This window comes from Nicotiana tomentosiformis, chromosome 1 (genome assembly GCF_000390325.3).
Source record: "Nicotiana tomentosiformis chromosome 1, ASM39032v3, whole genome shotgun sequence".
In the NCBI taxonomy this organism is placed as follows: domain Eukaryota; kingdom Viridiplantae; phylum Streptophyta; class Magnoliopsida; order Solanales; family Solanaceae; genus Nicotiana; species Nicotiana tomentosiformis.
The window spans coordinates 30182839-30208356 of NC_090812.1; the positions used below are offsets into that span (position 1 = coordinate 30182839).

The 25518-nt window shown below is 38.8% G+C and overlaps 3 protein-coding genes across 4 annotated transcripts; all 3 read right to left on the reverse strand.

Annotated features, from left to right (window-relative positions):
* Positions 1 to 2547: 2547 nt before the first annotated feature.
* On the reverse strand, positions 2548 to 3853 carry LOC138905141 (uncharacterized). The gene is made up of 3 exons (XM_070193650.1): positions 3512 to 3853; positions 3067 to 3195; positions 2548 to 2937 (listed from the first exon to the last, which is right to left on the reverse strand). Exons 1-3 carry the CDS (start codon positions 3851 to 3853, stop codon positions 2548 to 2550), a joined length of 861 nt encoding a protein of 286 aa, XP_070049751.1.
* Positions 3854 to 7687: 3834 nt separating this feature from the next.
* Positions 7688 to 8990, reverse strand: LOC104119315 (uncharacterized). Its single transcript, XM_009630781.4, has 3 exons — positions 8835 to 8990; positions 8391 to 8720; positions 7688 to 8003 (listed from the first exon to the last, which is right to left on the reverse strand). Exons 1-3 carry the CDS (start codon positions 8887 to 8889, stop codon positions 7855 to 7857), a joined length of 534 nt encoding a protein of 177 aa, XP_009629076.1. The 5' UTR covers positions 8890 to 8990; the 3' UTR covers positions 7688 to 7854.
* A 3793-nt stretch (positions 8991 to 12783) lies between these two features.
* On the reverse strand, positions 12784 to 15505 carry LOC104119316 (uncharacterized). Of its 2 annotated transcripts, none has more exons than XM_009630783.4 (6): positions 15227 to 15505; positions 14199 to 14268; positions 14048 to 14107; positions 13491 to 13532; positions 13344 to 13400; positions 12784 to 13207 (listed from the first exon to the last, which is right to left on the reverse strand). In XM_009630783.4, the coding sequence occupies exons 1-6, from the start codon at positions 15430 to 15432 to the stop codon at positions 13115 to 13117; spliced, it is 528 nt and encodes a 175-aa protein (XP_009629078.1). In that variant the 5' UTR covers positions 15433 to 15505; the 3' UTR covers positions 12784 to 13114. The 2 variants fall into 2 exon arrangements, with proteins under 2 accessions (XP_009629078.1, XP_009629077.1); XM_009630782.4 differs by having other exon boundaries at positions 14048 to 14110.
* Positions 15506 to 25518: the final 10013 nt, after the last annotated feature.

Below are 25518 nucleotides of genomic sequence, written 5' to 3' on the forward strand. Positions count from 1 at the left end.
AGCAAACACTCACTCGACCATCAAGCCTAAGGGCTATTCTTAATTCGAGTTCGAGCAAACACTCACTCGACCGTTAAGCCTAAGGGCTACTTCGAGTTCGAGCAAACACTCACTCGACCATTAAGCCTAAGGGCTAGCCTTTCTTCGAGTTCGAGCAAATACTCACTCGACCATTAAGCCTAAGTGCTATTCTTAGTTAGAGTTCGAGCAAACACTTACTCGACCATTAAGCCTAAGGGCAATTCTTAATTCGAGTTCGAGCAAACACTCACTCGACCATTAAGCCTAAGAGCTATTCTTAATTCGAGAAAACACTCACTCGACCATTAAGCCTAAGGGATACTTCGAGTTCGGGCAAACACTCACTCGACTATTAAGCCTAAGGGCTACCCTTTCTTCGAGTTCGAGCAAATACTCACTCAACCATTAAGCATAAGGGCTATTCTTAATTCGAGTTTGACCAAACACTCACTCGACCATCAAGCCTAAGGGCTATTCTTAATTCTAGTTCGAGCAAACACTCACTCGACCATTAAGTCTAAGGGCTACTTCGAGTTCGAACAAACACTCACTCGACCATTAAGCCTAAGGGCTACCCTTTCTTCGAGTTCGAGCAAACACTCACTCGACCATTAAGCCTAAGAGCTATTCTTAATTCGAGTTCGAGCAAACACTCACTCGACCATCAAGCCTAAGGGCTATTCTTAATTCGAGTTCGAGAAAACACTCACTCGACCGTTAAGCCTAAGGGCTACTTCGAGTTCGAGCAAACACTCACTCGACCATTAAGCCTAAGGGCTAGCCTTTCTTCGAGTTCGAGCAAATACTCACTCGACCATTAAGCCTAAGTGCTATTCTTAGTTCGAGTTCGAGCAAACACTTACTCGACCATTAAGCCTAAGGGCAATTCTTAATTCGAGTTCGAGCAAACACTCACTCGACCATTAAGCCTAAGGGCTATTCTTAATTCGATCAAACACTCACTCGACCATCAAGCTTAAGGGCTACTCTTTCTTCGAGTTCGAGAAAATACTCACTCGACTATTAAGCCTAAGGGATACCCTTTCTTCGAGTTCGAGCAAACACTCACTCGACCATTAAGCCTAAATGCTACTCTTTCTTCTAGTTCGAGCAAACACTCACTCGACCATTAACCTAAGGGCTACTCTTTCTTCGAGTTCGAGTAAACACTCACTCAACCATTAAGCCTAAGGGCTACTCTTTCTTCGAGTTCGAGAAAATACTCACTCGACCATAAAGCCTAAGGGCTACTCTTTCTTTGAGTTCGAGCAAACACTCACTCGACCATTAAGCCTAAGGGCTACCCTTTCTTCGAGTTCGAGCAAACACTCACTCGACCATTAAGCCTAAGGGCTATTCTTAATTCGAGTTCGAGGAAACACTCACTCTACCATTAAGCCTAAGGGCTATTCTTAATTCGAGTTCGAGCAAACACTTACTCGACCATCGAGCCTAAGGGCTACTCTTTCTTCGAGTTCGAGCAAATACTCACTCGACCATTAAGCCTAAGGGCTACCCTTTCTTCAAGTTCGAGTAAACACTCACTCGACCATTAAGCCTAAGGGCTACTTTTTCTTCGAGTTCGAGCAAACATTCACTCGACCATTAAGCCTAAGGGCTACTCTTTCTTCGAGTTCGAGCAAATACTCACTCAACCTTAAGCCTAAGGGTTACTCTTTCTTCGAGTTCAAGAAAATACTCACTCGACCATAAAGCCTAAGGACTACACTAGTCCGAGTTCGAGCAAGGACTCACTCGACCATAAAGCCTAAGGGCTATTTTCGTTTTGAGTTCAAGCAAACACTCACTCGACCATTAAGTCTAAGGTCTTTTTTTCATCTCGAGTCCAAGAAATCAAATCATTCTCACTCAACCACAAATCCCAAGGGACACATTGATTCAAGTTCGTACTATTACCCCAAACCGGGGACTACGTGTCAAGCTTAAAAAGGCTACTCTGCTTCAAGTTTGAGCAAATCATTTCATTTGACATCTATCTATCAAGCCTAAGGGCCACCTCAGTTTGAGTTCGAAGATTCACTCGGGGACTACCTATAAGAAACGGTCGAGTGCAGTACTTCCTATCGGTCCTAACTATCTCAATCTTGGACCTTCGAATAATTATTCAATGCTAAGGCACTTTTGACCTTTGTACAAGTTAACAAAAGGTGAAAGATTCAGAAGATATGAAAGGAAGAAAGTTTTTATATTCATGTCAAAATCATTTACAAAGGAAAGATAGCCTGATCAAATTTCTTTACAAAAGACCAAAATGGTCTTATAAGAAACATAAAAAATATTAAAAAATTTTTAGTCCTCTCCGGGAGCAGCATCTTCGCCCTCGAGGCCCTCTTCACTTTCAGATTTGCTCGTGCTCCCGATATCATCATCATCGGGAAAGGCCAATATCCTAGCTTCGGCTTCAAGCTCCTTAGCCTTTTCGATCTCAGCTGTTAGATCGAAGCCACGAGCATGAATCTCTTCGAGATTCTCCTATCGAGACTGGCATTTAGCATGCTCGGCAACCTAGATTTCCCGAGCCTGAGCAGCCTCAGTAACCTCCTTTGCTCGAACTTGAGCAGCTTTGGCATCAAATCGATAAACAACCACCATTGCATTAGCATTGGCCATCATTTTCTTGACCTCTGTTTTGGCCGCTGCAAGTTCTGTGGCCAATCTCTCTCTATCATAATTTGCTGAGCTCAACTGAGACTGGAACTCCTCGATTTTCTTGGCTTGTACCAAGGCTTTCACTTTTAAGGTTTGAAGTTGGCCTTCGGCCGAAGCCAGTTGAGTTCGGGCAGTTTCCTTTTCTGAGGCGAGGCGATCCATGTTCTTCTTCCACTCCTCAGCCTCCGATTTCACTACTTCCACTTCAACACAAAGCTGCCTAATCACATCAAACTTTTGCTCGACCTGCGGGACCGAACTATTAGCCATCAACCTGAGTCAATATCATTAAATTCAAAGATTCTTTGTACCTTCTCGGCCAACTCAGCTTGTTCTTTCCGAGATGCTTCCAGCTCGTCCCGAAGTCCTTTTTACTTCTCCTTCTATCTGCTCACTGAAAAGCTTTAAGGCATCCCTCTCCTCAGTAAGCTTTCGAACTTCGGCCTCATACCGGCTCAGCTCTCCTTGGGATTGGGAAAATGCCTCGTGATGAAGCACAGAAGCCTACAAAAATAAGAAGGGATTATACAAGGAAAGGAAAATACAAGTATGAAAATTGGCAAAGAAAGTATGAACTAACCCGATTCAGGGCCTGTTGGGCTTCGTTAAATAGGCAAGATGCTCCCACCTCGCTCGAGCTCTTCTTCGAATCCTCCAAGTCACTCGGACCGCTAACATCTTCTACCCCGATAAAATAACCACGGAAAGGATCCTCCCCTCCGTGGCCCCCTTCCCTGTGACAAGTCTCTATAGCTTAAGTGTCACGTATCATCGATTGGGAAAATGAAGGGAAAAAAGGGGAATCCCCGATCTCTATCACCCCGAGTAGGTCTTTTGGGGCACCACCTCTGTCTTCGGGAGCCCCAAGCGCATTTTGTGCACCGACATTCACTGCCTCTTCGACAGTGTCTTTACCCCGAGGTAAAACATTCTCGGTCTCCCTCGGCTCGGGAACATGGGTCGAAGTCCCCTCCTCGACCTCATCAAGCCTGGTCGGAGCAGTATCAACTCCCATCGATACCGAAGGATTCTGAGTATCGGTGCTAGCCCGGGCACGAGCCAACAACCCGAAATCACTTTCTTCTTCTTCTTCTTCTTCTTCTTCTTCTTCTTCTTCTTCTTCTTCTTCTTCTATGTCCCTTTGACTTAGGACCGACTCCATAGTCAAAGGGATTACGTTCACCTTGGGTTTACGAGCCACTCTCTTTTTGGTTTTTGACCCTCGAAGTCCGAGGCCCTTTTTCTCTTAACCACCTTCTCCGGTTTTGAGATAGGCGGTAGAATTTCTTCATCACCTGATGGGGGTCTCATAACCGCATCTTTTCCAAGACCTACAAAGAAAGGAAAGTAAGTAAAACTTATGCCCGAAAAAATACTTGAACAGATCGGTGAGCTAAGAGAAAGGTTTACCATGGGTATGATCCTCCCACCGGCTCTTCGACAAATCGCGCCATGCGCGCTCGGCATATGTTGACGCAGAAACCAGGCTCCTGACCCAGTTCTCGAGATGGAGAACCGCGCCCGGCATCCGAGCAACGACTGTATCAAGAAAGGCACTGATAAGAAAAGGTGAAGAAGTAAAAATAACAAAAGCTAAAAATGGAATCACACTTACAATTCATATTCCATTTCTCGAAAAATGGCATACTCTCAGCCGGGATTAAGTCTGAGGTCTTCAATCGAACAAACCGACCCATCCAACCCCGATCTTTGTCTTCATCTATGCTCGAGGTGAACGCCTTGGTGGCCAAGCGTTGAAGCTTTATCAGCCCACCTCGGTAAAGACGAGGGCTGTATAATCTTACGAGGTGGTCGATGGTAAAAGGAAGCCCGTCGATTTTGCTCACAAAGAAACGGAGCTGTATTACAATCCTCCAGAAAGAAGGATGTATTTGGCCGAGGGTCACTTGGTACTTTTTGTAGAAGTCGATGATGATAGAATCGAGGGGACCCAGCATGAAAGGATAAGTATAAACACTTAAGTACCCTTCCACATGGGTAGTGATCGCTTCCTCCGGTGCCGGTATCACGACCTCTTTGTTCTCCCAATCACAATCTTTCTTCACCAAATCAATAAGGCTTTGGGGTATCGAGCATATGTATCTCGATACCGACTCACATTGACCCGTAGCCGATGAAAGTTTCTCTACCTTAAAGTCAGAATGGATAACACATCCCCCAGGAACGAGTTCTTCGAGGCGTGGCTCCACCACCGGTTTCTCACCGACCGGCCGAGTTGAGGAAGCAGCCTCTTTCTGAGGAACAGTTTTAGATATCTTAGCCATTTAAATTTTCAAGAACAAAGAAGATGAGAAATTGAAATATTTTGGTGTTTGGCAAAGAACAAGCAAAGAAATTTTTAAAGCTGGAAATAGAGAACTTTGGAGAAGGCGAAGAACTGTGAAGGTTGGAATGAGAAGAGTTGAAGGTAAAAGGTTTAAAATAATGAAGAAGGGGGGCTATTTATAGATTTTTCAATGACGGTTCAAAATCGGCAGTGGCCGACCATCGTCTGATGCGTATTTAATGCCTTGATAACTGGACCGACGGGACATTTGTCACATACGTCATAATCGGGCTCGATGCAGATGTCAGTATGTACCTAGTCAAAAGTTGAAAAATCATATCGTTTCTCGCCACATTCTTTCCGAGAAACGTGGGGACTATTTGTATACGGTCAAAATCGAGTTTGCCCTTCGTATAATCACTCAAGATTGGAACATAATGGACTGAGGGTCGTCATTATGATATCAAGATATGATGTGAAGCCGGGTTATCGAGCTCAAGACCCAGACCGATCAATACCGAGATCCAGTCAGTATTGAGCTCGAGCCAATACCAAGCTCGAGTCATTATCAAGCCCGAGTCAATATCGAGCTCGAGTCAATACCGAGCTCGAGTCAATATCGAATATCAGGCTCGAGTTAATATCGAACTATTATGTGAAGTGGTATTATCAAGTTCGAGATCTAGAGACCGATCAATACCAAGAACGGTCAAGATCGAGCTAAGGGACAAAAGGCCGTTATAGCCGCACTGGGGGAAAGAATCTCAGCGGGAATTAAGAAAAAACTATTTAACTAATCTATCATGGGATCCCCACTATGTATTTTTAATAATATTCAAAGTAGGATTCCTCTACTATATTAAGAGTGACTATCATTTCTATAGAGTGGACATTGAACATGCAGACATCAATAAACTCTCACATTTCAGAGATTATTGAGATTTACACGCATATAGTAAATATTATCTTTTTGGGGCTTTTTACATTGGTTCATCTTGTTCATTTATAAATCATTCTCTACTCAATTTGAGTTTGTATTTCATTCATTTTTTACAGTCAATATTCGATATATTTCTACTTATTTTTTTATTTTGTACCAAGTTATTTCACATATTCTTAGAACTACGTATAAATTCAACTCTATCCATTTTTCGGGTAAATAAATATCTGTACCGAAAAGATCAGACCTCGAAAGGCACATCACACCTATCCTTATCATTAGAAGTTTGACTATTTTGTAGTAGCTAGTGGCGGCAAAGGTGAATTGAAAACGGGTTGCGCAAATGTATTTTATTACACAAAATTGTGTACTCCACATTTTAATTTACATGGCGTGGTTTTGTTTAGCAAGATACTTAAGATAAAAGAAAGATTTTGATATTGTAATTTTAAATATACCATAATTATTATGTGACTAACTTTTGATGTTGTAATTTTAAATAAACCATATTTATTATGTGAAAAATTTCTCATTAAGAATATAATAAAAAATTTAAAAAGTTCAACTATTTAAAATATAAAAATATTGTTTTTGAAACGAATTAATAAAAAAATCAAATAAAGTGAAATAGAGGGATTTCAATAACTAGAAGATTCACTAATACGTGACATGTCCCGAACAATATCATCTTTCACGACATTATTTTTCTCATTAATCATGTAAATTTGGCCTATAAAGTTCAATTTAGTTTTAAAATATGAAATTATCGGTAATTGTACATGATTAACACGCATGATAAAATACATACATTACTGACATAATTTTGTCTTTGTTTTTGGAATTTAATCTTAATGTTCAATTTGATCAATCCGATGAAATACTTCCTCTGACCCAACATTATCCATAGCAGGGCTCATCATGTTAATCGTCGGCCCACAAGGCCCATTTAATTGAAATTTTGGCCCACCTCTCTAAAGAAATCGAATCTTGATGGTCTTTTTTTCTTCACGTATACAATTCCATTGACTCATAAGTGTCAACTTTGTTACTTTTTTTTTCCTGATTAGTTGAGTTAGGATATAAAACAAACAAGGATTAAATTTTTATTTCCCTCGTTGGAAAGGAAGTGATTCTTTTTCATAAAGTTCCATTTATAAAAAGAATAATATATTATTTTCCTCCATTTTTTCCCCTCGATTTTTCATTCATGCCCTTACTCAAAAAACCCAACAGTAGTAAGTTTCAAGATAGGTGGCATTAGATCCTCAATAAAAACCGCTAGAAATAGACATGAAGTACACGACATTTGTTTCCTATATCTGTCCTTTAAGTCATATTCATCCCTTTTCTAATCCAAGCTCACTCATATTTTCAAGTTAGAAACGGGTTAATTTGTTTCTAATTCATATTGTAAATGAACTTGTTAAATACGATCTTATATTGGAGTATTAGCTTGGTCTATATTATTTGCTTCTTTGTTGTATAAACTCAAAGAATTGCATATAGGATTTAACTTATATGAGTATGACACTACAAATAATCTATACACTATTATTATATTTTAACATGTTATAACAAGTTTCTTATACCTTACTGTCTAGTTCATCAAAAAATCACCCAAAGAATATCTACATGTAAACTTTCTTAAAATGTGAGATTTGTGATCTTGAAAATAAGATAAGTTACTATATATGAAAGTTACGTACCTACTGTTGCAAATCACCTTGATCTAATAACATATTTATATTATAACCTATCGGTGCACAAAATTAAAATTAAACATCATATAGTATCATCCCATTTTACACGAGTATAACTTTTAATAATACAAGAACTTTATCTATCAAATCACCAAGAGATAATTGTGATAGATATTGGCAATGGCAGTGGGACTGTCTTACACATTTATTACATGGGTGCCGGAGCACAATCAAAATCAATATTCAGAAGGAGGAGGAGCTGCAGCAGAAACTGGACCAGCAGCATAAACTGGAGCCTTAGCAGCAGCACCAGAGCTCAGAAGTTGAGACGTTCCATGGTGTGCACGAGTTTTCTGCGACAAACATAGTCCATGCAAAGATATTCCTGCAAGTATTTCAGTTTTTAGGATAAGAAAAGCTAAGACTTTTGGCTAGATTAATGTATCTTATAAAGTATCAATACAAGAAAGAGATAAAACATAGTTTTATTAAATTAGAAGAAAAGGAGAAAGCAAATTGTAAATAATTTTTACATTATCGGTGTTGTAGCAAGTTGTCAACTTTATTTTTCCACGTGGTTGGTTCCAATAATTATGGACAGTTACCTCTAATTATCGACATGATAGTGTAAAAATTCTAATACATTTTTTATCTGTATATATAAGTTTAACTACTAAAAATGTCCATTGAACTAACAAACACGAAAAATGAACACAAGGGGTACTACTTTTGAGGGGGATTTGTGTGGAGATTGGGGGAAGGTAGGGATCACCTTCAGCAGAAGCCAAATTGGAGTAAAGATCAACAATATTGGGACAATTGTTGTAACACTGTGCTGAGCAAAGTTTGGCAATGAATTTAGAATCAAGAAGGGAGTCTGAAGACAGGCCAAGAGATTGCCTGTCAACACCACATGCACCAATGCATTCATCTGTCTCTATATATTCCTGCATTTTATTAGTTGCAAACACTTCTGAAGTTTGGCATTCCATTTCCAGATTTCCTTCGCTAGAAACGTGACTCTCCAGCAAACACCTCTTTCCACTGCTTGCTATTGAGAACGTACACATTTCCTCTGGTAATTCCTCGCATATCAAATCACCTGAAAAATCAACAAAAGGCAATATTAAAAGAGGTTATATAACTTAAAACCCTGAAGTGATTATTAAGAATGTAAAAGAAAGCAGGGTTTCTATTTATTTTTGAGGTTAATTACCAAGAACTCCTTGGAGGAAGAGGCATAAAGCAAGGAAGAGAGTAGTGAAGTTCATATTGATTTCCAAGAATATTCTGCAAGATTTTGTTGCTTGGAGATTTGATGAAGGAAGAGTGAGTGTGTTTGTATGAGGAGAATTATGGAAATGAGAGTTTATTATATAGAGAAGAGTTTATCAAATCTATTGGAAAGGGAGGAGTTCCAGGACAATTATTGTTTCCCAAAATTGTCTGGGGCGGATGTCGGTCAAAATAAATCCTTTTTTTTTTCTTTTTCTATATTGGATCTACTAGTCAACATGCACTTGTTTGGGTTACAAGAATTAATATATTGATTTACATTAATCCTACACTCGTCTCTACAAATTGTTTGCCGTAATGAGAAGAATTATTCTAGGTAATTAAAACACTACAAAAAATTTGGAATTAACTACGAATTTCGTCGCTAAATCGCTCGTAGCTAATATAATTTATTGATATATAATATGTCGCTAAACATGATTAGAGGAGAATTTTTCTGTTTAGCTACAGATTTGTCCGTCGCTAATTCTTGTTTTTTTTAGTAAATTCATTTTCTTAACCTGGTAAACTGCGAATATACACGTTTCAAGGTAATTAGTTCCTGTCATGTAATGATATCATCACTAAATTGTTTTGTTCGCACAGTTCAGGTAGTGTGATATTAAAGCCTCGAACGAAAATTGTTTTTACTATTAAAACCTTGCATGAAAATTGTGGCACGAATCTTGCTGGTAGTTTGTCTCTTTGTCTATGCAAAGTACAAAGAGAGGAGCTAGATTATACATTTGGTTCAAGAAAAGCAAACTGTAGCACGATCCTTGGTGGCAGTTTGTTTTTGTCTAGGTGGAGTTTTAACAGGAGACAGCTTACGTTTGCCTATATACACAAACAGACAAGTTCCAAGTTTTTCTCTTCTAATTTTAGTAAGTTTTTCTCTTTTGTTGTTTATATTGCTGAAGATAATGAGCACCTTTCGTCATTTCAAGTACAGCCAATATTTAGGTTGATGAGCGTTGCGCAGGGGAATTTGGTATTTTATGTGTGGTGGACTGTACGAATTCATTTCACATGTATTTTGTTTGGGTGAGGGTTAGGAAGAAATGACAAGCCAAGCATTACGACTACAAGAGAGAAGCAAAACTCCATAGACAGATAACTAGATGAATATTAGGATCGGAGGAGGAGTGGGACGACAAATTAAATAGTACTCGTAGTATATATGCACAGAAGAACAAGTTTGAAATGTCAGATTACACTTAACAGGTTAAAACAAGATAAGAAGGAATATGCACGTAACACAATGTCCTTAAAGTTTGTCATTTGTCATTTGTCATGTGATGATCTTCATTCTTCCAATGATTCAGAAGGTTGCTTTAACCTTATATTAGCTACACTGTCGAGCTTAACAAATGAGGTATATACAAATAATGCATCACCTATACCGCATTCCCCAAGGATGAAAACTTTTAACATCTGATCCTAGAAATTATATGCATTTTAATTATGAATATACAAGTGAAAATGTCAAAACTAGGGGCGTTAATGGAGCTAAGGGATAAGTCACATTTGTTAGTCAGACTAGAAGTGTTTTTGTGCATGGGCAGAAAGGGAAGAAGATTGCAAGTAATCGATGAAATTAAAATAGTTTATGTTTGACTAGAAAATATAGAACTTGGTTCAACTAATTAAATTTATATAAATAAGGGTTAATCTTAGTTAACGATAATATTCTAAAGATGAAATTTTAAGAAGTGCAATAAATAATACGTAGATATACTTCAATAGCAACGGTGGCACACAATCAATATTTAAGAAGTCAAAGGAAGTAATGTAGCATTAAATAGTGATGAATAGCAATAAATGACATTTATCTAAATAGACCGAATGAGTCATCCAAGAAAGGATGAAATCAGTGAATGTTCTTCCTGACAATGATGAGTGATGGATAAGCCTTTGAATATCTGAGTTATTCTCGGATCTAGTGAAAAAGTGTAGATAAGAATCTTAGTGAAAAGATTGTGTTTGTATCCTTGCAACGAGATCTGATTCTCTCTTTTAAAGTTAAAGAGTATTTTACAAATGAATATCACATGTCCCCTATCATTGTGTCTCTTTCTATTTATAGAGAACATGTTCCTAAACAAGTGCAGAGAATATCTACTAGAATATTCTCTTTTATGTCTTATCTTGAAACTAGCCGTTATAACTCTTTCAAGGGTACTCGACCTCGGCCTTGATCCATGATGACTTCCTCGGCTTCATCCCTTGCTGACTCTTCGACCACGGCCTTCACTGTTTCTTAGATTACTTCGACAAGCGATAGCTGGGAACGTTCCACCAATACGAATATGAACAAAACATGTGCATCCAAACACTCGCAAATACCTATTATAGTACTGCCCCAGTAAAAAGTTCGTGAGGTGCCGCTGCGGCTTTGACTTAAGTATTCTAAAGATAGATTTTGACCCATACAGTTTATATACTTGGTTCTCCGCCTCATTGAAAGAGGCGGGCGTATGATATTGATAGGGTAATAATCTAATTATGTCATATACTTATAGTTTATATCGGTCTCTACCTTTTATTCTCTAACTTGGCAGTACAGCATTTCATGGAAGGTGCAGTAAGGGAAAAACAAAAAGATATTATTAAAGTTTGGTAATTAGAGTTCAACTTGTCCATTTTAAAATCTAATATATGTATCTATTCTTGTGCACTGACTTTATGACCCCTCTTGTCGAGATGTGTCAACTTAAGAATTTCTACATTATTTCATATCTGATTCTACTTCGCAATTTGATTAAGGAAGTCACTTTATTTGTGTCGGGAGTTATACAAGTATGAAACTTCGGTTAGTTTAGAAAAGAAAAGTACTCGTTACGTATTCTGATTTACCAGTTAAAGTTTAGTGCCCTAAACACAAAATACGATTAATCGACTGTAACGGTTATAATAAAAGATGATACTGATATGGTTTTCGAGCTGTTAATAACCAATCTCCAATCATTTTGTATTACCTGGGAGCTGGTACTAGTAATTGTAATTGGGCTAAACAAGTGGTATGCTGCTTGGTTTAAGAAAATGTCTTGTAATGGGGTATAAAAAGATTATCTGAAACTGATCCAATGGTGCTACCTCCTTGTGTTTCGCAACAAGGTGACCCATGGAGGATGCTTCAGAAGTGAAAGCTATTAGACAAATCATTGAAGAAAAGGGGTAGTTGCCTAGCATTAATATAGTGAAGCTAATAAATTAACACCTCCTTTTCGGGGAAAAAAAGAAAAAAGAAAATAGCACCTCCTTAGCATGCTTATCAGCAATACATGGAGATTACTAGTTTTTGGCAACTACAGAGAAAAATTAGAGGCCTTCTACAACTGGACAAATGGCAAATGATATCTATCAAAATTTGAAAATTGAAAGCAACAGAAATTTGTTTTGATCCTCTTTGAAATAGGAAACCACATAAGGGTAGACTGCTTACATCACTAGCACTTAATCAACAATCAGAAGAGAGAGTGACGAACTCTAGCTGGCTATCAGTTCTTTTATAGATGCAATGCGTTAACCAGATGTCCGAAATGCCTACTATCCTTGCACATAAATGACGTTAGGAAAAATTCTGAAATCAAGCAAGCAGGCGAAGAGGAAATTCAATTAAAGGTCCCCGTGAAAGTGCCTTTCTCACTATGAAGAGTCAAAAGAGCTCCACTCTGCCTGAACGGCTCAACCTAAAAAACAGGCAGATTTAACAGCAGTACTTTAAGATTGATCACTTAATTACATTTGGTAAAACATTAAAGGGAGAATTTGTACAATTCGAATCATGCTTTTTAAGCCTATAGTCGTGTCTCCTATGCTGAGACTTGTTCAGCTATTAAATTAATTGAGCTGAAATAAAAGTTGGTTCCCTCACAGAAGATCAACAATGATCAGCCAAAACACTTTTCGATCATTTAATATTACAATGTCTAATTTAACCATACAAAAACTAAAAGCACAACGGCATTTGACAGAATACATAATGGTGAAACTAACAAAAATTTCAAAACTTATACAAACTTCCCACACTGGCAACCGCAGAAATGAGCAGCATGGTATTGAGCTTCACCTGAAGGCTGGATAAGATCAACATACTCACAATAGGCAAAATGATGCAAGTTCTGAATACAATGAGAACACTGATACTTGAAGATATGTTGCTACAAACATTTGCCTGAACCAGTGGGAAACTTAGGCTAACTTTTAGACTTCAAATAATCAATCATAACTTGCATTCAGGAATTTGAGTAATTCATTTCGTTTACTCTCTGCTTCCTTGTCCTCCTTTGTCTTGTCTAGCTTCAAGAGAATCTACAAATAAGAACATATAATCACTAAAATTCCATAGCTTTAACCCCACCCATGTTTCAAGGCGATTAGTAGGCAAGCTAAAGGCAGCAAACACTAGTAGCATAGTTTCCTGACAATCCAAGAAAGATGAACGGACCTTTTTGCCAGAGACAGCACTCCGACGGACGCCATCATCCTTATCACGCCCCAAAAACTGGATATGGTAGATTATGTATATGAAAAAAAGAAAGAAAGGAGAACAACTCTAAAAGAGAAACTAAAATTAAGTATGAGAAAATAAAACCTTAGAAAGCTGCACAGGACCACTACTTTCCTCCTGCTGCTTCTGCATATGGCTCCCATTGCCATCATAACCCACAAACAAGTAACAAAACCAGGCAAACCATCAAGCACCCAGCCACCATGTCACAGACCACAGCTCCAAATTCGAAGAGCCATAAAAATAAACAGGCAGAAAAGTACTATCAGCATCTCATACATTAATAAGCACAGTAACTGCCAACAGCTGAAATCTAAAAAGTTTATATGGACTATGTAACAGTGTGCTTAAAGTTTGTATGCTCGGAGCAATAGCGTACAACATTAAAAAGGCCAGCTCGGTGCACTAAGCTCTCGCTATGCGCGAGGTCCGGAGAAGGGCCGGACCACAAGGGTCTATTGTACGCAGCCTTACCCTGCATTTATGCAAGAGGTTGTCTCCACGGCTCGAACCCATGACCTCCTGGTCACATGGCAGCAACTTTACCGGTTATGCCAAGGCTCCCCTTCTAATAGTGTACAACATTAAAACATAAAAAGCAGAAGAAGTCTGACTGCATGGTCATGCGAACAAAAATCTACCTCTTTAGTTTTAAGCTTATGACGTTTTTGCCTGTGACTTTTCCCTCTCTCTTTATCCTTCTTCTGAAAAGGAAACAAGCTGGTAATATGTCAATGTTCAAGCAAAATATGTAATTGAAAAAATAATAACCAAATCTTCTCAAGCAACCACCTTAGTGGCTCTATCTTTCTGTCTGTGTCTTTTTGAACTGTTGACTGCTTCACGTTCACTGTCTGAAGAACTATAAGCAAAAGAGTTGTAACTAGATGGTTACAATGGAAAAAAGAAGCAATCTAATTTAGAAACACTTGAGACCTCCCAGTAACAGCAGGCTGGAATCTACACACATTGTGGAACAGGCAGAGGCATGCAACAGTTTTATAAGAAGCAACAACGCAGAGGCATGCAACAATCATGCTCATCTTGAAAGCCCCATGCTTGGATTTGAGATATTCCAAAATAAAATAGGACCTTTAAGAATTTGGATACGAAAGAATTCCTTTGTTCTGGAAAGAGAGAACTATTAAAGCTTCCATTTCCTTTTTCTTTCTGACCCCTAGTTTCCGGTCTAAGTTCCCACAAGCTGGTGTGAACCCCAATATCTCATGTCGAAACTGTGACAAAGCAATATTTATTTGCTCGTTCTGCCCCAGTTCGGCAAAGATCCAACTGTAGGATCTATTGAGAGCAATGTCTTCATCACCAAGCAACTAAATAGGAAAAACTCAAGATATTTTTCTAACATTAAGTTACCCATATAGAACACTGTTTTACCATATTAAAACTTCTATTACTTCTCTTTCTCTTATCTTCTTAAGAGGATGCCTTCGTCCTAGCGAAGGCTGACCTCCCCAGCTTTGGTTAAACTTTCAGCAATTAACAGTGACTTAAAAGATATAGCTAAGGCGCTAGGAAAACACCTCGCCTTCTATTTATAATGATAATGATAAGGTGACAAACATCTTAAGTGACGAATACTGCAGTTTCCAATACTTCTTAGGCCTAAAACACTGATTTCGACATAGAATAAACAAATACAAAGCAAACAATTCGAACAATCATTTGACAACAACTAATTGTTTACTAGAATTAACACTTAGGATTAATTTACACAACTAATTAACCCTAAGTTCATAAAACTAGATCGTCAAATCCCTAAACAACTCTCCATCAAAGCAAATTAATCTATGTAAATAAACCTGTAGTCTTCAGAGGAAGAGGAAGAAGAATAGCTGTCGGAGGATGAATGACGGCTACGACGACGTTTGGTGTGAGAGCGGCTCTTCTTGAGAACCTTGAGAGCGTCCTTATCTTTGTCTTTTCGGTGGCGCCGATGACGCTTACGATCCCGGTGACCAGAAGACGACGAAGAGTCCGACGCCGATGAGGACGATGAGGCGGCCATCGAGATCGGCGGATGAGTTGGGAGCTTTTTCTTTCCCCTTGTGAAGAGACAAATTGGTGCAAATTGTATCTGCAAGCAACGCTACTTGAATTTTACGTTTTTCGAAAGGGTAATCTTGGTATTATGCTAGTACTCCATTTCAATTAAACCCCTAGTTCTAAAGACCAGCTTATGACTTTTTTATCAAACTTTTGGGAAGTCAAAACTACCTTTTTTTTCCCTTTAAAAACGATCCATTTTTTACGAGAATTTTGGGGTGTTTGGCAAGGGAAAAAATACTTTGAACTAATGATCAACAGCAGAAGCATGTTGTGGGAGAGAAACTACTAATTTCCTGAATTACACTTCTGGTTTTTATTAAACAATAAAAAATTACTGTAGAAACAGAGAGTGAGGCCGAAGCATGCTATTTTATAGGAATTTTTACCTACCTACATTAAATTATAAACTTAACTAGTGAACTTGTGAAAGATTTCATTATATTTATAAGATGATCTTTTTCTAATATTCAAATACTAAAAATAATAAAATCGGATATGTACACTTAATTGTTTACCTTCTCGTTCTCCAACACAATATCCGATTTCATAACGAGGAGAGGTAAGATAAAGGAACTAATTACATCTATTTATTTTCTTTGCATGAAATGTTTACAGTTTACTTTGAAATGTTTACAGTTTACTTTGTTGTTTGGCACGAATGCAACAAAAATAAAGAAGACAAATTTTTGATCTTTGTCTAATTTTGATGTAATATAACAAATTGAGGTGAATAGCCTCATTTGTTTTTTTTATTTTATAATTAAGACGTCAGAATCTGAATACATATCTGAATATCAAGATATGTATTAAGATTAAGATATCTGAATTCGAATACACATCTGAATATCAAGATATATATTAAGATCTGAATACTAAATGATTGAGACTGTTTATTTTTTTAATATCTTTATTTAAAAAATAATAAATATAAAATTCAAATAAAATATTAATTAATCTAATATTCTATCAATAAAAATTTTATATATATATATATATATATATATATATATATATATATATATATATGGTAGTGGTGATGGTTAACGAAGGTGCATGTGAGTGCCGACTAGAGGCGGTGGTTGGTGGTAGTTGATTGATGGTAGTGGTTCTGGGTAGTAGCTAGTGGTGATTGGTAGCAATAACAATTATGTTTGAGGATGGTGGTGGGTAGTGATAGTTAATAAAAGGTGGGTGGTGGTTGTGGTTGTGGTTGAGAAAGGCGATGAGTGATGATGGGTGATAGTAGTTTATAATAATGGGTGGTGTCATCTATGTTTATTAATGGTGATGAGGTGGTTGATTGTGGTAGTTAAGGTGGGTGAGTGTGTGGTTATGGTTGAGGATGATGGTAGTGGAGGCGACTATGGTTGCGGGTGGTGGTAGTGGTAGTTGATAATGGTAGGTGGTGGCGGCAGTTAGTAATGATTGTGGATGATAGCATCTTAATGAAATCAAGTCTTGGTTATAGATCTTAATCATACAGACCTATTCACACTCATTAAGTGGTTGTGAGTAAAAAAAACAAACACACTTAATTATTAGATCTGAATGTTTAAGATTCAGACTTTAAAATCAAATACACTTAATGTCTGAGAACTGAATGATTAAGATTCAGATCTCCACTAAGTGCAAATAAATGAGGCCTACGTTTATCTTGTACTTTCGTCTTCTTTAAGTTTCTGAAGGAAAATGACTCTTATATATCGCAGCTCTATATATCCTTCATTTATTTATTTCTTGCTCGTTGTTCGAAAATTATTTTTGGTTCTTCCTTTTCTTCCTTTTTGTCCCTTCATTCTAACTCCTCCTTATCTATTACTTATTCACCAAAATCTGAAGCCACGTTTCTAAACTACTCTTATATAAGGAAATCATGTTCACCCTATGTAACGATCCGACCGGTCGTTTTGAGTATCACAGCCCCCTTTCCCTATTTACTACTCAATTTGGGCTTTACAATTGTTGTGTGACTTACTAGGGTAATTGGTTCGGGTTCGGTTAGGTATTGGAATGAATTGGAACACTTAGTTCCAAGGTTTAAAACTTAAGTTGAAAAAGTTGATCGGATATTGACTTATGTGTAAACGACCTCGGAATTTAATTCTGAGGATTCCAATATTTATATGGTGATTTTGGACTTAGGGGCGTGTCCGAAAAATTATTTGGAGGTCCGTAGTGGAATTAGGCTTGAAATGCCGAAAGTTAAATTTTTGGGAAGTTTGACCGAGGGGTTGACTTTTTAATATCGAGGTCGGAATCCGATTCTGGAAATTGGAATAGCTTCATTATGTCATTTATGACTTGTGTGCAAAATTTGAGGTCAATCGGACTTGATTCAATAGGTTTCGACATCGAATGTAGAAGTTGGAAATTTCATAAGACTAAAGTTTCAAGTGAGTTCGTACAAGACCTAATTTCAAATGAGTATAACTCTCATGATATGAAGTGTTATATGGTGTATTACCTATAAAATGAAAGATCTTTGAGTCTAGTTTCTAACTCTTCAAACCGTTTGTCATTTGGACATTCCTACAAGAAGTTATGACCAAATTACCAAAAGCTGAAAAAATACGATTATGCGGCAAACTGTGCGACCGCAAATCAATTATGCGAGCCGCAAAACAGGTTTGCGACCCGCAAAATGGTCGCCGATATGCCCAGCACACACCACTTCTGGGCATCAGTTTTGCGATCCATTGTGCGACCCGCATACCTATTTGGCGGTGCATTGTGCGATCACATACATGTTTTCGGAGGGGTAATTTTTTTATTTTCATAACCCGACCCCATTTTGATAAATAAGCTTTGGGGCTTATTTTGAGGCAATTATCTGATGATTTTAGAGAGAAGTGAGAGTGTTCTAGAGAGAGGAAGTAGATGAAGTGTCTTGTTCATCAAATTCTTGTCCAAGCCTTAAAATCCAACAAGAAATCCCTCAAGTTCTTCATCAAAGAGGTAAGGTTTTAACCTCTAATCTTCAATTTCGAGTTTGAGTAATGATGGGTGATTAAGAGTATGATTCTTGGGTATAAAAGTATTATTTATACGTATCAATAAGGTTTATGGAAAGAGTGTTGAGTTCAAATGGGTAAAGATTGGGTTGAAAATGGTAGAAATCTTCAAAAACTTCAATTGAAGATTTGAGGGTCGAGTTGATATTGGAATTTAGTAAAATTTGTATGGTTGAACTCGTGGTTGGATGGTCGTTAATATTTTATAACTTTTTCGGGTTCCAAGACGTGGGCCCCACAAACGTTTTTGGGGCGTAATTTTGAATTTTGTGAAAAATATTAATATTTTAATATGGAATTAATTCTTATAAATTTTGTGAGCTGAATAAAATTAATTGTGACTAGATTCGAGCCGTTCGAAAGTTGATACGCGCAGAATGGGATTTCTGGAGCATTATTTAGCTTGCTCGACATTGGATTTGGCTTGTTCGAGGTAAGTAACAGTTTTAAATCTGGTCCTGAGGGTATGAAACCCTGGAATTTTGTATCATGTGATTATTTTGGAGGTGACGCATATACTAGGTGACGGACGTGCGGGCGTGCACCGAGGAGATTGTGACTTGGTCCGTCCTTGGGAAATTGTAAAGCTGAATAACTGATTTGTGGGGTCCATCCCATAAATTAAGGAAGAAAAATTTCTTCCTTTGATTGGCAACCATCTTCTCTTTTGCATTGTCAAAAATGGTAGGCTGCAGAAGGAAAATGTCAAATTGTTAGGCGGAAGAAAGAAAAATTTGCATTGCAAATTTTCAACTAATCCTTCATTCTGATTGGTTGAAGAGGTAGGCTATTTCTCCTATAAAAGGAGAGCTTCGGCTTCTTCATTTCAACACACAGAAAGAGAAGCAACACAATAGTTGCAGAGAGTATTTCTCAGGCATTGTGAGAAATAGATTGTGTAGAGGAAAAAGAGAGAGTGAGCGATATTGTAGTGAGGTGGGAATATCAAAAGAGGGTTATTTCTTTTGAGTGTTGTAGTGATCTTTGGAGTATTTTACTCGGACCTACAAAGTGTAAAATTCCTTGCTATAGTGATATTGGTTGCTCGTCTCGGGGCCGTGATTTTTTCCCTTATTCAAAAGGGATTTTCACGTAAAAATCTTGGTGTCGTTGTCACTCTTTTATTCTTGTTAACTACCGTATCTCGGTGCTACATTATTATTTCGCTTTAAGTACCGTAAATATTATTTATGTGGGGGTTTATTCCCAACAACTAGTATCAGAGCACATTTTCTGTTTGTTCACAGAAATACTATTCACTGTCGGTAGTACTATACTCGGTGAAAAATAAAAATGTCCGGAGTAAAGTACGAGATATCAAAATTTAACGGAGATAGCGGTTTCTCAACATGCCAAAGAAGGACGAGAGATCTGCTCATCCAACAAGGATTACACAAGGTACTAGATGTTGATGCCAAAATGCATGATACTATGAAAGCTGCGGATTTGGCTGACTTGGATGAAAGGGCTGCTAGTACAATCAGGTTGAACTTATCAGATAATGTGATAAATAACATCATTGATGAAGATACCGCATGTGGCATTTGGGGAAGGTTGGAAAGTCTATACATGTCCAAAACGCTAACAAATAAATTGTACCTGAAGAAGCAACTATACGCCCTACACATGGGTAAAGGTACGAATTTTTTGTCACATTTAAATGGGTTTAACGGACTAATCACACAGCTCGCCAATCTCGGAATGAAAATCGAGGAAGAAGATAAAGCCATCTTGCTGTTGAACTCGTTTCCATCTTCGTACGATAATCTGGCAACAATCATCCTGCACGGTAAGACTACCATTGAGTTGAAAGATGTCACATCGACTCTTTTACTCAATAAGAAGATGAGAAAGAAGCCTGAAAATCAAGGACATGCTCTCATCACAGAAGGTAGAGGCATGAGTTATAAAAGGAGTTTGAACAACTATGGTAGATCCGGAGCTCGTGGGAAGTCTAAGAACCGGTCCAAATCAAGAGCTAAAAATTTCTACAATTGTGATCAACCAGGTCACTTCAAAGGAGATTGCCCAAATTCAAGGAAGGGCAAAAGTGAAACTAGTGGCTAGAAGAATGACGACAACACAGCCTCCATGGTGCAACACAATGATAATGTTGTCCTCTGTATAAATGAGGAAGAGGAATGCATGCACTTATCAGGTCCAGAGTTGGAATGGGTGGTTGATACAGCAACATCTTACCATGCCACACCGGTAAAAGATCTTTTTTTTGCAGATATGTAGCAGGTGATTTCGGCCTTGTGAGAATGGGTAACACAAGTTACTCAAAGATTACGGGGATTGGTGATATTTGTATCAAGACAAATGTCGGATGCACATTGGTTCTGAAGGACGTGCGACATGAAACCTGATTTGCGGATGAACTTGATCTCGGGAATTGCTTTAAACCGAGATGGATACGAGAACTATTTTACAAATCAAAAGTGAAGACTCACCAAGGGATGATTGGTGATTGCAAAGGGAGTTGCTCATGGCACATTGTACAGGACAAATGCATAAATATGCCAAGGTGAATTGAACGCGGCACAAGATGAGATTTCTGCAGATTTGTGGCACAAAAGAATGGGTCATATGAGCGAGAATGGATTGCAGATTCTTGCCAAGAAATCACTCATTTCTTATGCCAAAGGTACAACGGTAAAACCCTATGACTACTGTTTATTTGGTAAGCAGCATAGAGTCTCATTTCAGACATCGTCTGAAAGAAAATTGAATATACTTGATTTGGTATATTCTGCTGTTTGTGGTCCAATAGAAATTGAATCGATGGGCGGTAACAAATATTTTGTTACTTTTATTGATGATGCTTCACGAAAATTATGGGTTCATATTTTGAAAACCAAAGATCAGGTGTTTCAAGTTTTCTAGAAGTTTCATGCTATGGTGGAAAGGGAGACAGGCCAAAAGCTAAAGCATCTCCGAAGTGACAATGGAGGTGAGTACACTTCAAGGCAATTTGAAGAGTACTGTTCTAACCATGGGATCAGACATGAAAAGACAGTTTCTAGAACCCCACAACACAATGGCGTAGCCAAAAAGATGAACCACACCATTGTGGAGAAGGTGAGAAGCATGCTCAGAATGGCTAAATTGCCTAAGTCATTCTGGGGTGAAGTAGTTCAGACAACCTGTTACTTGATCAATAGGAGTCCATCAGTTCCGTTGGCGTTTGACATCCCAGAGAGAGTTTGGACCAACAAGGAGGTGTCCTACTCGCATGTGAAGGTGTTCGGTTGCAAAGCCTTGCACATGTACCAACTGAGCAGAAAATAAAGCTGGATGATAAATCTGTTCCTTGCATATTCATCGGATATGGAGATGAAGAATTCAGATACAGATTGTGGGATCCCGTAAGGAAGAAGGTCATCAGAAGCAGAGATGTAGTCTTTCGAGAAAGTGAAGTTGGAACTGCTGATGATATGCTAGAGAAGGCCAAGAATGGTATTATTTCTAACCTGGTTACTATTCCTTCTACTTCTAACAATCCCACAAGTGCAGAAAGTACGACCGACGAGGTTGACGAGCAGGGGGAGAAACCTGGTGAAGTTATTGAGCAGGGGGAGCAACCTGGTGATGATGTCGAGCAAGTGGATCACCCTACTCAGTGAGAAGAACAACCTCAACCTCTGAGGAGATTAGAAAGGCCAAGGGTAGAGTCATGCAGGTACCCTTCGACGGAGTATGTCCTCATCAGTGATGAGAGGGAGCCAGAAAGTCTTAAAGAGGTGATGTCCTATCCAGAAAAGAACCAGTGGATGAAAGCCATGCAAAAGGAGATGGAATATTTGCAGAAAAATGGCACGTACAAGTTGGTTGAACTTCTAAAGGGTAAAAGACCACTCAAATGTAAGTGGGTCATTAAACTCAAGAAAGATGAAAATGACAAGCTGGTCAGATACAAAGCTCGATTGGTGGTAAAAAGCTTCGAGTAGAAGAAAGGTATTGATTTTCATGAAATTTTCTCACCTGTTGTCAAAATGACTTCTATTCGATCAATCTTGAGCTTAGCAGCTAGCCTGGATCTTGAAGTGGAGTAGTTGGACGTGAAAACTGCATTTCTTCACGGAGATTTGGAAGAAGAGATCTATATGGAGCAGCCAGAAGGATTTGAAGTAGCTGAAAGGAAATACATGGTGTGCAAACGGAATAAGAGTCTTTATGGGTTGAAGCAAGCACCAAGGCAGTGGTACAAGAAGTTTGACTCATTCATGAAAAGTCAAACTTACACAAAGACATATTCTGACCCATGTGCATACTTCAAAAGATTTTCTGAAAATAACTTTATTATATTATTGTTGTATGTGGATGACATGTTAATTGTAGAAAAAGACAAGGGGCTGATCGCAAAGTTGAAGGGAGATGTGTTCAAGTCATTTGATATGAAGGACTTGGGCCCAGCACAACAAATTCTGGGTATGAAGATAGTTCGAGAGCGAACAACCAGAAAGTTGTGGCTGTCTCAGGAGAAGTACATTGAACGTGTACTGGACACCTCTTGCTAGTCATCACACCTCTTGCTAGTCATCTAAAGTTGAGCAAGAAGACGTGTCCTACAAGTGTGGAGGAGAAAGGGAACATGGCTAGAGTTCCTTATTCTTCAGCAGTCGGAAGCTTGATGTATGCAATGGTATGCACCAAACCTGATATTGCTCATGCACTTGGTGTTGTTAGTAGATTCCTTAAAAATCCTGGAAAGGAACATTGGGAAGCAGTCAAGTGGATACTCAGGTACCTGAGAGGTACCACGGGAGATTGTTTGTGCTTTGGAGGATCTCATCCAATCTTGAAGGGCTATACAGATGCTGATATGGCAGGTGACATTGATAACAGAAAATCCACTACTGGATATTTGTTTACATTTTTAGGGGGAGCTATATCATGGCAGTCTAAATTGCAGAAGTTTGTTGCACTTTCAACAACTGAAGTAGATTACATTGCCGCTACAGAAGCTGGCAAGGAGATGCTATGGCTCAAGCGGCTTCTTCAAGATCTGGAATTGCATCAAACAGCACGCACTAACCCCAAGGCTGATAGCTCGTACCTGGATCTGCACACAAAAACATGTGCAAGAAGGGCATGAGTACACCACAATGGTACCCAGTAAGTGCCAAGCCTAACCTCGGTCGAGTAGTGACGAGGTCAGGTCAAGGCCCTACCGGAGTAAATATAATAAATTAAACAATAAAAAATATAAGTAAAATTTAAAGTAACATAGTTAGAGAAAATTCTCGAAAATTTAACAGTTAAGGGAGCCCTCGGCTCAAAACAAGGTAAACACAGTGGGAAATCTCTCGGGATACCGTCTCGTAGTTTCAAATGAATATGCATTATAGGGGGATCTCCCGGAATACATTCGTAGTCCCAAGGTAAATATGCAGTGCTGGGGGATCTCCCGGAATACGTCTGTAGTCCCAAAGTAAATATGCAGTACATGGGGATCTCCCGGAATACGTCCGTAGTCCTAAAGTAAATATGCAGTACTAGAGGATCTCCCGGAATACGTCCGTAGTCCCAAAGTAAATATGCAGTGCAAGATGAAATGACAGGTATGACATTGAGTTATACAGTTTATACTGGACACAGATAAGGCAAATAAGGACTTAGCTAAACATGACGCACAGAATGTCAATTACGCAGTTAAAACACGTAAGCATACTTTTCTAGTCTAAACTATACATTTAAACATATTAGTACAACTTAATAAGAGAAGCAATTTATGATTTAAAAAGGTTAAACAAGATTTTTGCAATAATAGCCCGTGTACGTACTCGTCACCTCACATACACGGCGCCCATACACCAAATAATATCAAGATATCCTAAGGGGGGAGTCCCCAACACAAGGTTAGGCAAGCCACTTACCTCGAACCGCTCAAATTAACTCGATATCACATTTTTGCCACGAGTATCCGACTTCAATTGGCCCGAATCTATTCAAAACAGTACAATATCATCAATACGCACTAATGGAATGAGTTCTACAAGAAAAAAACTACAAAATTAGGCCAAAACCCGAAATTAGCTCAAACCCGACCCCCGGGGCCCACGTCTCGAAACCCGACAAAATTCACGAAACTAGAAACCTCATTCACTCACGAGTCTAACCATATCAAATTTACTAAAATACGACACCAAATGGTCCTCCAATCCACAATTCAAACTTCCAAATCCCTAGCCTCCAACTTCCAATTTCCACCTTAAATACATATTAACTAGGTGGAAAACATATGGCAAGGCAAGATTATTGAACAAAAATAAGCACAAGGAACTTACCTCAAGAAACGCCTCGAAAATGCTCTCAAAAATCGCCCTAACCTGAGTTTGCAAAGCCAAAAATAATAAAAGTGGCAAAGCCCTTCGGTTTTAATCACTGCCCAGGTATTTCCGCACCTGCGAAATCTGGGCTCGCACCTGCGGGTGCGCTTGTGCGGAAAACGTGCACATCTGCTCAACTCACTTACCCCATCTGCCTTCGCACCTACGACGAAAGGGCCGCACCTGCGCGCTCGCGCCTACGGACATCCCTTCCGCTTCTGCGCATCTTGCGCATTTGCGGGCATCGCAGATGCGACACTTCCTCGCACCTGCGACCCCAGGCCAACTCTTGACTTTCTCACATCTGCTCCGGCAAGCCTCGCTTCTGTGAGGCCGCACCTACGGACTCCCCACCGCAGGTGCGAAAACACCAAAACCAGCAAAAATCAGAAATTCCTCTAAGTCCAAGCTTTCACTCGTTAAGCATCCGAAACATACCCGAGTCCCCCGGGGCCTCAACCAAAAATACAAACCAATCCTAAAACACCATACGAACTTAGTCGAGCTCTCAAATCCCATCAAACAACGCTAAAATCACGAATCACCCTCTAATTCAAACCTAAAGAACTTGAAACTTTAAAATTCTACAACTGATGTCGAAACCTATCAAATCACGTCTGATTGACCTCAAATTTTGCGCACAAGTCATAATCAATATTACGAACCTACTCCAACTTTCGGAATCGGAAAACGACCCCGATA